At 27.2% G+C, this 15,706-nt stretch overlaps 3 protein-coding genes across 22 annotated transcripts in view; 2 read left to right on the top strand and 1 right to left on the bottom strand.

The window, feature by feature from the left end:
* The window catches only part of LOC107437615 (forkhead box protein P1), a 403,975-nt gene that overhangs the window by 93,849 nt on the left and 294,420 nt on the right, over positions 1-15,706 (top strand). For 6 of the 20 annotated variants that reach the window (XM_071186844.1, XM_071186850.1, XM_071186846.1 and 3 more), the window contains exon 1: positions 12,997-13,380. The exons of 11 other annotated variants lie outside the window; for them this stretch is intronic. The gene's annotated coding sequence lies outside the window, so the exon portion shown is untranslated. Of the gene's footprint in view, positions 1-12,996; positions 13,381-15,706 lie in introns of those variants that run through there. 3 more of the 20 variants (XM_071186849.1, XM_071186853.1, XM_071186863.1) reach the window with 1 other exon arrangement.
* Positions 2,763-6,053, top strand: LOC122269725 (putative nuclease HARBI1). Its single transcript, XM_043044144.2, has 3 exons — positions 2,763-3,099; positions 4,119-4,445; positions 5,424-6,053. The coding sequence occupies exons 1-3, from the start codon at positions 2,893-2,895 to the stop codon at positions 5,928-5,930; spliced, it is 1,041 nt and encodes a 346-aa protein (XP_042900078.1). The 5' UTR covers positions 2,763-2,892; the 3' UTR covers positions 5,931-6,053.
* On the bottom strand, positions 6,671-8,973 carry LOC122269726 (nuclear apoptosis-inducing factor 1). The gene is made up of 3 exons (XM_043044146.2): positions 8,443-8,973; positions 7,705-7,888; positions 6,671-6,896 (listed from the first exon to the last, which is right to left on the bottom strand). The coding sequence occupies exons 1-3, from the start codon at positions 8,830-8,832 to the stop codon at positions 6,697-6,699; spliced, it is 774 nt and encodes a 257-aa protein (XP_042900080.1). The 5' UTR covers positions 8,833-8,973; the 3' UTR covers positions 6,671-6,696.

The raw sequence follows: 15,706 nt of genomic DNA on the forward strand, positions 1-15,706 counted from the left end.
AATTGAAAATTAATAAATTTTTTAAAAAATTTCTTTAGAAAAACGTTATTGGTCAAACACACGACGATTAAGATGTTTCTGTTAATGAAGTGTTTCGAATAAATTAGGCGGAGTAGAATTTTTCTGATTGATTTTTTGGCTGTGTTCTAGTTAAAAATTTCAAAAACTTGTTAAGTGCCTACCTCGAAACTATACCAAGAAACAGTTTGATGTTAAATATCACCTACGGCAAATGTGTTACTATGTCCCTCAAGCCTATATGCTGTATAGTTTTTTTGTGAGTTTAGTAAAAATAAAAGTTAAAATCGTTGTCTTGGCTAGGATTTCTACTTTTAATTTTTATTGAATAAATACACTTTTCATATGACTTTTGATGTCTAGCATTTTTTGCCTAAAAAGTTACTATAAAAATATTTGAAAATAAACTGTTTTAACTTTTTTGAACTTTTCTGACAAATATTTTTCGATATGTCCCCCCCCCTTTTTTTTGCATTTAAATTAGTCAACAATTATTTGCTTCTATCTTAAAAAGTGTCCACAATCTGTCTTACCCTTACATACCGTAAGTTTTTAAATCCATTATATTAGTAGAAGATTCTCAATACATGTTTCAAGTTCTTTAATAATCACGCATTAAAACAAAAATAACTCCTAGTAATTCCAAATGTCGAACTATGTCATGGATAGCTAAACAGAAGTACACGTGCAGAGTTTTAACACTGGAAATTATTAAAAAGTCAACTTATTGAAAAAAAAAAAAAAAAAAGAAGAGAAGTTTTTTTTTTTAAAAAAAAATGACGTCTTGCCAAAGTACGTAAATCATTAATTAAGTGCCGATTATTGAATAACTACTTAAAATTATGTGGTTCAAAAATTCGTTTTTTATTTTAAGCACATCCTGCCTGGCTAAACCCTTAAAAATGTTTATTAACATTGAAACATAAGATTCTACTTAGTTTTTATTTATTGTTTTATTTTCTCAAAATTTCATCACTATTCAGGATTATTTTTAAAAAAAATTTTAAAATTAAAAAATTATGTTTTTTGAAACTTTGCCTAGTTTGCAAACCATTAATTATGTGCTGATTATATAATAACTACTTAAAATTATATATTTCAAAAATTTGTTTTTATTCTAATACTAAATATCTAAACACTTAAAAATGTTTTTAAAACCTTAGATTCTACTTAGTTTTTATTTTATTTCATAACCGTCGTTGAATAGCTGAATTTTGGGTTTACGACTTACGTTCAACTTCATAGCCTTGTAATTTTGAACCCAATCCAGAAGACAAGGGAATTCCTTTATCAAGTTTTGGAAGAAATTTGCTTTTGTCTTAAACTTTTTGACAGAACTAACCCGCATTTGCGTTACATAGAGAGGAAAACGACAGAAATATTCCTAGGTTACCCTTACTGTAAGGGGACTCTAACCCGTGATCTCTCTACCACTGAGGATAATTTTTCGTCATGACTGTGGTCGGTGCGAGCCGGGTGCGAAATTCGTATCGATCCCATCGATACGAATTTCCAAGCCAGTGTTTCCCAAACTTTTGACTTTTGTGTACCCTTTCTAAATTTTTCGTAACTCTGTGTACCACTAATTAAAAAATGAATGTATTTTTTACTATAAAAAATTGCACAAAAATTAAAAATCACAACTGGCTGTTGATACCACTAATTATTAACTGTTAACTCAACAAAAAATAGCCAATAGAAAAATACGTAATCGTAAATTTTCATGGATAGCTTTATTTTCAAATAAAATTTTGCGAAATTTTTGTTTGTTGCAAGATATGTTGCATTAGAGCGCGTACCCCCGCTAAACTGTTCCCGTACCCCTAGGGGTACGCGTACCACTCTTTGGGAAACACTGCCCTAAGCCACAACGGCTCAGTTTTTATTTATTGTATTATTTTTTCAAGACTTCATCACTATTCAGGGTTCGATTTTTTTAAAAAAATGATGTCTTCTAAAACTTCGCCAAAGTTTGTAAGCCATTAATTATGTGCTGATTATTTAATAATTACTTAAAATTTTATGTTTGAAGAATTAATTTTTATTTTGAACACATCCTAAAACTGTCTGAACCCTTAAAAATATTTATTAACATTAAAACCTAATATTCTACTGTGTTTTTATTTATTGTATTAATTTTTCAAGACTTCATCTCTAAATGGGCTTTCATAAAAAAAAATCTAATTACGTGATATTTTGTAATCAGCACATAAAAAGCATTTTTTGCTTAAAAATCTATAATTAGCCTATAGTTAATATTTTTCAAAAAAAAATTCATAATCTGCTTATAAATGACATTTATTATCTTCAGATTTAAAATTTTTTTTTAATAATATTGACAGTGGCACTCATAATTTTTATTTAGATAGTGGCACTCTTAATAATTGTTGATATGATACAGAAGTTCCTAGAAAGTTTGGTCACCCAACTTTACCAACTGTTATTAAAACTGTTTTAATTTTCGGTTTCTTTTTAATCTTTAGAAGGGCTCTTTTAATTAAAAAAGTAGCAGTTGCTTTCGATTTAAATCAATTCTTTTACAACCTCACCAATAGCCATTGGGTCACGAATGAGCGGTCAAACATTCGATAGAACAATTGACTCGGAGGAGGAAGGATTGTGTACATAGGGGTGCATCCAAGATACTGAATCAGGATTAAGCGCCCTATGCAACTGAAACAAAATTCGATCGAACGACTGGTTACTTCTCGATCGGTTCGAAAAAATGCGTGTTTCTTAATTCAACTGAAACGTTACGAACGTTTTTTATCACGTGACCAGCACGATAGCTTGACTTCGAAGGTTGAGGTTCGATAGAACTTCTCTGACCAATCACAGGCCAGAATTGTATCGTGGTGTTTGTTGACGATTACAATGGCGGATTTTTTACTTCTTTTACGAAACGAAAAAATAAAAAATAAAATCCCGAGATATTTACGGGATTATATGAATCCTCTTGATCTTTCAGAAGAGCAATTTATAAGCCGCTATCGCTTGACTCGAGAATCTTATTTATATGTGTGTGACTTGTTAGAGAGCAAAATAAAGCTAAAGACATCAGGCCATACCGTTGAACAACAGGTAAGATATTTTTGTTTGTTTACTTTTTCTATCTCATGTAAACTGTAAGCAGTAATTTAACATATTTATTACCCATTTTAACTTATATCTTCTATCAGGTCAAAAATCTTAAAAGTTTGTGTAGTAGAAAACATTACCTTGCACTTAGTAAACAGTAAAGGATTACCTTTCACATTAATTTTGAAAAATATTGTCACTGTAATCACTTATGCTATGTCAAAACGCATGGGCCCTAATGAAATAAAAAAATTTATTTACACTTCCGTTTTGTTATTGTTTTAAGTTGCAAAAAAAAACTTTAATGTTTAGTTTTGAATATTATTTTTCATCAAAATATTTATACAGTATAAAATTTCTAGCTTCAAGTTTTGATTTATTTTTAAAGCTATTATGTAATGATTTTAACAAATATTTATTTTAGTAATGAATATATCTAGAAATAAATCATTTACATCATGCCAATTATTTATATCATTTATTTATTTGTGAAAAAATTTGATTTTGAAATAAATTTAAAGATTAAAGAAGTTTAATAGTAGTATATTCTGGAACAGAAACATGTCTGGGCTCTCTCTCTCTCTCTCTATATATATATACATATATATATATATATATATATTAAATTATTAAATAATGGCTAATTTAAACTTTATTTGGTTATTGTGTTTGACAAATTTCTCTAGCATATAAGACCTACTGGTATTAGTAGTACTTTATGTTAAATAAAGTACAATTTCACGAGTGATGGTTTGTAAAAAGAAATTTTTTTTATTAAAATATTATTTAAATAAAATGCTTTTTGAAAAGTATGTATCTATGCATGTGTACTACTTACATCTAGAAGGTAAAGGTATTTTTAGTGTGCACAAAAAAAGAATTATCTAATTGGTAAGGTGTGAATTAAATGTTACACTGTGTGATTATTTTATTTCTTTTTTTGATTTATCATAAGTCACTGTTTAGATGCTCTCAAGAATTTTATTTACTTATTAAAATATTTATATTGTTTGGTTTTCTAGGTATTAATGACTCTCAGTCTACTTGCTTCAGGATCATTCCAAGGCGTGACTGCTGACAGCAAATTTTCAGAGATGTCGCAGTCATCAGTGTCAAGAAGCTTGGGTAGAGTGACGAAAGCTCTAGTGGATATACTTCCAATGTTTATAAAATTTCCCTCTACTGACCAAGAGAAGCGGAACACAAGAATGAAATTTTTTGAAGCTAGTGGCTTTCCAAGACTATTGGGAATAATTGATGGGACACATATACCGATTCAAAGACCGCCATCAGATGACTGGTTTATGTACATAAATCGAAAAAGCATTTTTTCGATTAATGTTCAATTAGTAAGTTAATTTAATTCGTTGATTTTATTATAGTTGTAAATTATTAAAAATTGGCAAAATATACTTTTTGTATTTATGCAGATATGCCGCTCCGGACAGAAAATAAATAATGTGAAGTGGTGGTTTATTTATTGTGATTCTTTGTTTAATAAAATCGATTTTGTAAATTTTTATCCACCACCATTTCAAAGTAATTTGCAGGGTTATATATTTCAGGCTTATATAAAAAAAATTTTTCATAAATTTGAAATTCAGTTTGTAGTTATCTACCCTAATATAATATATTTATTATAAGAAATATAATAAAACAAAAAAATGTTATATAATTAATACTACTACAACATAATAAGGTAGGGACTACTGACAAATTAAAGCTTCTGTTTACTGAAGTTTGGCGCAAGTAAGCACGAGAATAACCGGGATGTTGCCAGTGCTTAACTTTTGATTCCACCCCCATCGGTACTCGGCTACAAACACAAAAGCAAGATATTTTGATTTGAAGAAGAGTATGAATGGGATGTTTTAGCATTTGTGCACCAAAAATCAGCAGTTAGAATTGTGGATTACGTATACTGCTTATTCATTTTTTGACACCCATTTGATTTTTTTTGGTTTGTATTTGAAATTATATTTTGAAAACAGCTACACGCTTCCTTGCAACAGTATTGCTCCCCCATTGGGGGCGTGCACCACAGGTTGGAAACCACTGCTCTACTTGCTTGTGTGTTTATCCCACGAAAATAAAAATCAAAAATACTTAACATTTATTTATTTAGTCTACTTAACATTTATTTTTTTGGTAGTCTACTTATCGACTTAAAATTTATTCTTAGTGTTCTCAAATATTAGCATAGTTAAATTTTATTCAAACTCTTGTGAACCGGAAATCATTAGGAAAATTCGACAGGATCAGAAATATTTTTTTCTTATTTTTAAGAACTTTAGAAGATTTACTAATTTTACTCTACTTCTATTTAGGTATGTGATAAAGATCTGAAAATTTCAAATGTGGTGGCACGGTGGCCAGGTAGTGTTCACGATGCATACATTTGGGCTGCCTGTGAATTGAGGAGAGTATTAACATCAGGCACAGATTATTTAATTGGAGATGCCGGATATCCATTAGAGCCTTGGTTGTTAAAACCCTATGATACTCCCACAACTGCAATTGAAGAAAATTTCAATAAAAAACTAAGATCCCTCCGGAGTTCTGTCGAGAGGTGTAATGGAGTATTAAAATCAAGATTTAGGTGTCTTCATAAATCAGGTGGCAACTTATTATATAGTCCATCTAAATCATGCCAGATAATCATGGCTTGTTGTGTGTTACACAACATTTGCATTGAAAGAAATATTCCTTTGTTGGAGTATATAGAAGATGACAATGATGATGACGAACCAGATGATTTGCCAACAAATACTAGTGTGTATGCTAGAGGGTGTTTGGCACGTAGTTCAATAGCTCAAAATCTAAGCGAAAGATAAAGAATTTTATGACTCTTGTTTGCTAATAGTGTTATTACTTACAAATATGGTATAATAATTGTTTGATGTAGTACATTTTTCTGAATCTTTTGTTTAATATAAAATTTGTAATGTCTGAACAAACTCTGTAATATTGTCTTTATTTAGAATCAGAATTAATTCAAGGAACATCATATTTTTTAATATTAATAAATTGTTTAATATGTTTTCTTTTAATATTAATATAATATAATTAAATATTATAAATTTAATATTAATTTAAAAATTAATTTTAAAATTTTTTTCAAAAGCAATTTTATAAGCAGAATATCATAATTCTTTTATTTGCAAGAAATTAGATCAATGTCTTTAAAAAATGTCCTAAAAAATAAAACATTTTTGGTGAACCAAAAAAAAAAGGCGTTTTCTTAGTCTACTTGGTAACAAACATGGAAACAAAATTAATATTACAATTTTATTGCTCTGAGAAGCTTTCGGTGTTTAAAAAAATCAGAAAAGATTAGAAACTAATTTGAAGAGATTAGAAACTAACAAACTAAATAAGATTAGAAACTAACAAAAATATAAGACAAAATTATGACTTAAAATTATAAGACAAAGGCAAAATGTATATTGTTCTTACAGAAAAAATAAGCACTGTAATATTTATTACCAAACATCAATTAGTGAATTTCATAAATTTTAAAGCATAAAATTTTATAGATATGTAAAATAGATGGATAAATAAACATGGACATTAATAATGGTCAAATAAAATAATTTTATTTCATGGAATTTCATTTATCATTTCATCAAAGTTGACACCCATCTTCATGCACTTCAATCTGGTTTTTACTTCCAAAATTCTAGCCATTCTCTCCTTAACTTTCAAGGATCTCCTTTTAAGGTCTAAAAGTTCTTGTACATCTGATCCCTTTTTTAAAGACCGTTGCTTCCTCCGAAATTTTCTTACTCTTGAAGTAGAGCCTGTAATCAAATTTAAAATAGAGATTAAATGGCAAAAGAAAATAGCTTGAAATTTCTGCCAAAACTTTTAAATTAAACTAAAGTAAAACTTACAAATGATATATGTTTCTTCAATCTAATTTTCATTTGAATGCAGTGAAAGTTTTTTATTAAGCACATGCTTAAATAATTAATTGGAGCTAATATATATTAACTGCCAGCATTTGATAAATTATTTTTTTCTGGGCAACAGAATTACAATTACTTTTTCAAAAACTTATCACATTTAAAAATTTATTTTTGATGATATAACACTTGAACAACAGTCACCACCCTATAATGATCATTAAAGTTCGAAGAATAATGTTTCAGTTGTATAAGGGTATAAAACAATATGACAATAGTTTCATTCTGAATAATTATTTTTTTTCTAATATAATAAATTGAATATTATCAGTCAGAGGTTTACAAAAATTTATATGCTACATCAGAATATAAAACGTGTTTTCATTAATTGTGAGTTCAAATCTGTAGATTTGGGACAGACGTAACTTTTCATAAAGTCACATAACTTTTTGGACTGTATGTTAATTATTAATTTCTTTAAATACATTTTTGAATACGTTTTTGACACATTACATTTATGCTTAGCTAAAAATGAAATATGCATGTAGAAAGAAAAGTTATCATCTTTTCATTATCTAAATTATTCTATTTTTTAAATCAACATTTTATAACAGAAAATATTATGACTGTTTAGATCTTAAAAATTAACAACGAAATGCAAATCACAGTGTAATGAAACAATCCACAAAGAGATAATTTTTACTTTTAATAGAAACTGGAGTTTTTTCTGCTTGTGGTGTCATTTCTGTTAAGTTGTATTCCTGGCTAGTAGAGGCCAATGGAGGCACAACTGCTGCATACTGGTTAGATTTACCATCATTAATGAAAACCGAAGAATCAATATCAGAAAACTCAGGCTCCACTGCTGATAATTCTTCGGGAACAACCTAATAACCACAAAGAAAATTTAAAATAATTAAAACCATAATAAAATAAAAAAAATACTATATGTATTTCAGCTATATAATTTTAAAGTAAATATTATTAGCTGATAATAAGTTCTGTTGTTAAAATTTTCAAGCAAATTGCTTAAACTAACAAAGAAAGGACCTAACAAGAGCTGTGTAAAAAATTGAGTAACTGTAAAGCTTTGTTGCAAGAGCAAAAACAGTGACACAGCTAGAAAATTAATAATGTGTGAGATATCTCAATAATAGTTTAATCTTTAGAAATATTCAATCACCATTTTAAAACATCAAATTATATATATATATATATATAGCAAAATCCAGATACTTTTGTTAAAAGAAATTAAATCTAGCGTGAACAATATTTGCTGATAAAAGTTTATAAAGCATTATCTTGATAACTATATGAATATATTTTTTAAAAATAAAATTCGAACCATTACTTGCATTCCTAACTAAATAAATTAACTAATTCTAAGGTTCAGTACTATAAAATTATCAGTAAAAGTTAATAAAAGCAAATCATTACTAACCTGTTGTTGAAGTGAAATAGAATCAAGGTTTGAACAGAGTGGCACACCACTGAAGGCAGCAGGACCCAAAACATCGATAACACTTCTGTCCAATTCACTCAAAGGTGGAGCTGGTGGCCCGCCACCTGTCCCTGATTTATATTTATTTATGGCCAAAGCCTTTTTTCTCACTCTACACTTCAGATCTTGCCATTTTTTTTTAATTTCGGCTCCGGTCCTTGGCTTGCCGAAGCCATATGATGAAATTTCTTGGGCCAATGAATCCCATTCCTTTTTAACGTCATTTTTTGACTTTAAAGTTGACGAAGGACTAATATAATTGCTAATTAAATCCTTTCTGCTTCTTAATAATTCCATAAGTAAATTTGTTTCCTTTAAAATTGCATCCATGTTTATAAAAACAATTTACGAAGTATCACTGATTCAATATATCGAAAATATATGTTTATATAATCGTAAAAAGTCACAGTTAAAAAGTATTAGTTAAATTTATTTCTGGAACGACTATCAATTTTTTGATTGGCTGATAATTCTAAGCTATCACGTGACCTCTCAAAATGATGACCCGCTTCGAAAGGTAACCCTTCCAGTTCGATGGCGCGTAAATGTTACAGTTGAATTCGGAAACCGGTCACATTCGAATAGCGAACGAACGGGCTCGATGAAATCGAATCGAAGAGGCGCGTTTCAGTTGCATAAGGCCCTAAATGTCATGCCTGATCGCATAGCACATCCCCCCTGGCTTTGGCATTTAGAAGTATGCAATTCTAAGCTTAAAATAAAAAAGGAATAAATAAAAAAAATTGAGTAAAATTCTTTGTTGTCTGCACAGAGAGGGAGTTAGGAACGTTGTGCATGTTGTCATGACGTCAGAGCTCAGGGGTTGAGATGAGTTGAGTTGAGGCCCCTTTTATAGGAGGCTTTCTCTCAAACCACTTTTTTTTATCCTCCTTTATATCAGGTGAATGAGGCACTGGGTATGGGATGACGCAATTTGTTTTTTTGTTTTGTTTTAAATATTCTAGAATTGGAATGATATTTCGTTCGGGGGCAGTGCATGAAGTAAATGTTTTTATTTTGAGGATACTTTAATATTTATTTACTGCATTGCTTATAGAGTGGCATTTTGTAGACTGGATAAGCTCAAATGGATATTGGTTTACCTCGTGCAAAAAAAAAAAAAAAAAAAAAANAAAAAAAAAAAAAAAAAAAAAAAAAAAAAAAAAAAAAAAAAAAAAAAACATATTAAGGGTAATTTCCGGTCGTTATAGCTTCTATAAATGTTTTCTTCTTCTTTTTTTTTTTTTAATTTAACGTTTTTTTTATAGCCTAATAATTTGAATATAAAAGTTTTTTTTAAATTTTTTTTTATTTATCGGACGCAGCAAGAGAAAGACATCGTATTTAGCCTTAACGCTCATTTTAATGAAATAAGCTTCCGCAAGCATTAAACGGTGTTTTTTTTTTTTTTTTTTTTTTTTTTTNTTTTTTTTTTTTTTTTTTTTTTTTTTTTTTTTTTCAAAAAGTATTCGTTTTTTGAAGTCTGAAGATGTTAAATTTGTTTTCATAATCCGAGTCTAATAATAATCCGAATTTTTTTTTCAAGATTTTTCGGAATGCATGATTTTTAAATTTTTTTTTAACTTGCTACATCTTTTTTCAAGAAAAAAAATTATTGGGAAAAAATAAGTTTCTCAGTATTAAAAAAACTGTATCAATAATTTGGACGCTGCGAGCATTTTAAGCAATGCAAATTGAAAAAGTCTTCGATCATTACGTTGTCTAATACTTCTAGAGAATCAGGTCATTTTAATGCATACCGGCAATATTTCAATAGCCATAAAATACTATTAATATCCCAGAATTTCTCTCATTAGCTTTTTTAAAAACATTTTAGAATATATAGAGATAAATATACAAACCTTTATTTATTGTGTACAATAAGTAAATTTATTTAGAAAAAGTTTGTCCATTTAGTGTTGTGTTATCACAAAAAAGTTAGGCTTCAGTAGAAATTTTAAATAAACGTGAAATTTCTTTCATCTTCTCAACTTTTAAGGTATAAAAACTGGGAAAATAGTTTGTATATAGAAAAAGTTTAAATTGATTTTTTAGAGAAATCCCTTTTATTATTATTATTATTGTTAAGTGAATTTGTGGATGGCAGATCAAACAAAAAAATATATATATTTACATTATTCTGCATATTTTAAATTTAATTTCAAATAATTAATGTTATAAATTGTGTGAAACAAAATGCCCACCTATAAAATTCTTTTAGACATGCGAAACAACCGACGTTATATTAAAAATAATCTCAAGAAATTGGAGTGGTAAGATATTACTTGATTTAAACTTCATTCGCTTCAAAAGCATACAGTTTGGAAATAACAGTCGACATGTTTCAAGCGTTCAAAAACGGGCTCTCATTTTCAAGATTTACCGAACGTGAATGAGAAGAAACAAAAGTGATTTTAAATTGAAAACGTATAGTTGCTAACGAAAAACGGAAAAGAGGTGAGAAACAAAACAAGAAAAACCTCAGTAGCCGATGAGAGTAAAAATAAACATGTAAAAACAGAACAAAAAAAATTACATTGTATTATATCTTTGCTGGGGTTAGTTTCGGTTGTGCCTTGAATTTCTTCAATTTCCTTTTGAAATGCAGTTATTCCATTAACTTGTTGTTGTACTTAATATGGAGTTGTTTTATATACCGCCATTATTTATTTATTATTAATTTTCTTTAAATATATAAAAATTTTAATTCATCAACTAAAAATTCATTTTTTGCTCATCTAATTATTTAAATAAATATAGCAACAAAGAGCAACTTAGACTATTTTCAGAACAGAAAAAGATGAAATATTTATTTATTTTTGTTAAATAATGGTCAATCATTGTTAAAGATTTAGAATCTTTGACTATGTCAATCACAGGGATAATTTCATTATTTTCTACGAACATTAGTTTTAAGGCCTGCCAAATTGTAACGGCCTGACCCGTTTGAAAAATTGCTGTAGAAAGACTATTCTCGGCCTTAATATACATTTATAATGATTTAAGATCAAATATGAAAACGATTTATAAGATAAATTAAATTTGTATTTGTGAGATTATGTCATTATTTTTTTGTTGCTTTTTATGATAAAAATTTCAAATTAAAATCTGAAATTCCGAAAGGTACTTACACAATATAGCACGTTACAAAATCGCGTTATGTATAACTATATATATACATAACTATATGTACATGACTATATATGCTAAATAGAAATTGAAATTTCCAGAGCCTCCGGGCAGCCGGAGCATCGAATATTTTTAGGCTCCTGTTTCTTACGTGGTACAGTTTAACATCGAATCCAAAATGCAATTTAACAGATGAAATAAAAGAAACAGTCTGATATGATCTTTTTTTAAATTAAAAAAAGACATCCACTTTTTTTTAGTTCGGGATTGGCAGGAAGCATTTATTATTTCTCATATATATTCAATTAAATCTATTCAATCAATTATTATAGCTATTCAATTAAAAAATTTCAAATTTTATTTGAGTAAGCTTAAAATTATATCTAAGCTTAATCAAATAAATAGTATAAAAAATTTACTTAATATTTTAATTTATCAAACTTCGATTGAATACAAAAGTTTCAATTTTTAAACATTTTTATTTTATTTTTAACTCTTTTTTGTATGCACAAGGAGTTATGAATCATTAATTCAACATCAATTCTTGTTTTTTTAGGTTAGTAAAACTTAAAACTTATAAGTTGCTGGCAAATATATTGTTATTCTTGTTTATTTTATATAAAAATTTGAAGTAAAATTTTTATTATAAAAATAGTAAATTATCTTTATTTTTAAATTTGAACATGAAATCATTTTTAAAAGTTTAAATAATTGCTGGTATAGTATTTTTATTTAAGATAAATTAATCGTTTCTTTTTACTTCGTTAGTTCTACAGTACTATAAAAAATTTAACGATTTTGCTAGAATTTTCTAATTAATGCTTTCTATTGTTTTAAACAATAATTAAATTTGTATTTATTCAAAATAATTTATACAATTCTCTTATTAATTACCTGATTAATATTACTCAGTTCCCTAATTTGTTTTTTATGTAAATATAATACTATTCTTCCTCTTAATTAATTAAATTTATTGTTTTACGTATAAATTTAATCATAGTTCGTTAATAAACCTTGTTAAAATATGAACTTAATATAGACTGCTTTTCCCACCTTTTATTCCATATGTTAATTAGAGCTTCCTAGAATTTTAAGCAAAGTAACTAAACTTAAATAATGATAACAATAATTATAAATTAATAAATAAAATTGAAAACGTATTAAATTAAAGTTTTGAATTTAATCATTAACTATAATAAATTAATGCAAACCCGATTAGGAAAATACCCCAATTATGAGTATACTAAAAAAAAAAAAAAAATTATTTGGCGGGATATATCCCTACTTTGTATACAACTAACGCAGAAGAGCGAATCTTTAGGGGGGCCCGAGTTGATTTGGTGTTTAGAAGGGGCCTCTCTTGTTGTAAAGGGGACCATCGTCCGGATGTTTGGTTGCTAGGCAACAAAGGGGCCATTGCATTGGGGAAGATCTCGATCCCCGCGAATCGTAAGCGAGGCGCGCTATTTTTTACTTATTTGTTTGTTTCCCATCATTTCATTATAATTCATTTCAGAGTGCGGTTTTTTAGAGTGCGTTTCACTTTTTATAAATAAAAAAGTACAAAAAGAAAAAAGCTGAGCCGATCGGGCGACGGTTTGCGCGACTGCCTCTTTAGGCATATTCACTTCGTAGGGTGATGAGAGCAGTGTTAATACCTAGTGCAGTTTTTATTATCACTTGCTCATTCCTTAGGCATTATGTGGATTATTGAGTAATGATTCCTTTTTTTAATTAATGGAGGTTGAGGTAAGTTTTTGATTAATTTAACTAATTACTTTTTTTTCAAAATTTTTTTGCAAATTTAGAAAATATTATTTTATAGGAAATGTGTTTTTTTTTAATTAGTTACTTAATAGCAGAAGGCATTAAAATATTACTTTAATTTTATAAATTTAAGTTAAATTAACTTTGTTTAAATTTAAATTGTCTGAAAAAGCTGTATCTTAATTATTTTATCTACGTACGCTTATTCTAAACTTTGTTCAAATGATTTGTTTATAATTAATGTTTGAAGTTAAAACTGCTTTGAGATTTTTTCAAAAACGTTATTAAAATATTATTTAGAGCAGTTATTTAAATTACTTATACTTTATGATTTATGTCATTAATTTGCGTTATTAATTTTTTTTGCAATTTTTGCTATTTTTGAATTTTTTAAGTAGGATTTCTTAAGAAAATTATTGCGCTTTTGTTTGTTATACCGCATATGCTACAATCTTCGTTGAAATTAATTATTTTAAATCAAAATTTCATTAGAAATTTTTTTTTAATTTCTATTATTAAAATAACTTTTTTCATCTTTCTAACTTTCATAAATAAACAGGAGTCTTTTAGATTAAGTGAGATGTAAATAATATTTATTTCGTATTTAAAATTTTGCTTCTCAAAATGTAAGTTTTTCAACAACTTATCTTTTTCGATGCTCTTGAAAACTATAATAAAATTTTAACAAAGAAAAAAAATATCGCGATAAGAAAAATATGTATTCACATCCTTATGTAATAATTGAAATAATAAAAAAAATTAAAATTATAAGACATTGCGCTATATACAGAATACTACTTTGCTAACATGATTTTAGTTAAATAGCAGTTAAAATTTATATATTTAAAAATAAATTTCAAAAGCATAGTTTAAATATTGGAATATTCAATTCAACAAATTTTCTTGTTATTATTTAAATTAACGAGCTGAATTATAAATAAAATAATGATCTTTTAGTCGTTTGTACACTGCGAAAAAAAAGTGTCAAAACTATCAGATTATGGTAAAATGTACCTTATTCTTGGTTCTATGGGTACATGGAAAATTTCGGTAATTTTTACCGAAGCGCTTTGGTAATTATTTTGGCACAATTACAAATCAAATATGGTTCAATAATTTGTGATAAAGTTTGGGTAATTTTATCATGATACCTTAGAGCGTGGCATGAAAGCAATTTAGTTGGTTAAATTTACTTTTCAGTTTTGTATTTCTTACTAATGCGTGGTAATAAGTACTTATTACATGGTAGTAAGAATTATGTAAACGCAACTGAAACTTTATATTTTACTAAAAGTTAAAAATACGTATTATAATTAACCCATCCTTGAAATATACTTTCTCATGAAACACTTTCAAAATGAAAAAAAATGACTAATTGATTTTTAAAAAAGGTGAAATTTTTTTTGTTTTGTTTGTCGATTATACAAAAAAAATTTACGTCTCAAAAAAGTTTTTTATATCTGTGTATAAAACAATATATCACCTAATAACCATTTTTAAAAAAAAAAAAAAAAAAAAACATTTTTTTTTTCGAATAATTTTTAAATATTTAAAAAAAACAATTTATAACACATTAATATAATGAATTTAAAATAAGCAAGTCGCATTGTTTCTATTTGTTGACGTACTAATTTAAAGATGATGGTATTAAAAAGTAATTCATTAATAGTAGCAAGTTTAATAACTGCCTTTTAAAAGTAACCAAGAGAGATAAACATGAAGTTTTTTTTTTAGAAAAAAAATTGTCGTTATGTGCGTTATAATAATTTTTATATGATGCCATTAAAACAAGAATTATTTTAAAAATATACTAGAATACAAGAAAAAAACGTTAAAAAGGCATTTTCTTTCTATGTTTTGATTGGTCGTTCAAAATTCTTTACATATAGAATATCTAAGTGTGTGCATGTGTATTATTGAAAATAGCAAATTATTCCGATGAATCTACAAAAATATTAACAATTTTAAATGCATATCTCTTAGTTATAAATTAACTTCATTTTTTAGAAGAAAATGTGGATAACTCATTTTATATAGCGCTCTTTTGGCTGTATATGTTATAAAATTGTTTTAATTTTTGTAAAGTAGAATTATTAAAGCAAATATATATTTGTAAAAAATTATTTTAAAAACAACAATTTCTGAGAAAAATAAATTGAATAAAGAGTAAGTCATATTAAATGTTAATTAGTCAGTTTTATTCCGCTTACAATTGACTATGTGAAGTTAACGTTCATAAAGTTAACGTTCATGTGGTTAATGTTCTACATGAAGTTGAAAATCATGTAGATTTATTCAAGTAGCTCAC

Source organism: Parasteatoda tepidariorum, chromosome 10 (genome assembly GCF_043381705.1).
Source record: "Parasteatoda tepidariorum isolate YZ-2023 chromosome 10, CAS_Ptep_4.0, whole genome shotgun sequence".
Lineage (NCBI taxonomy): Eukaryota > Metazoa > Arthropoda > Arachnida > Araneae > Theridiidae > Parasteatoda > Parasteatoda tepidariorum.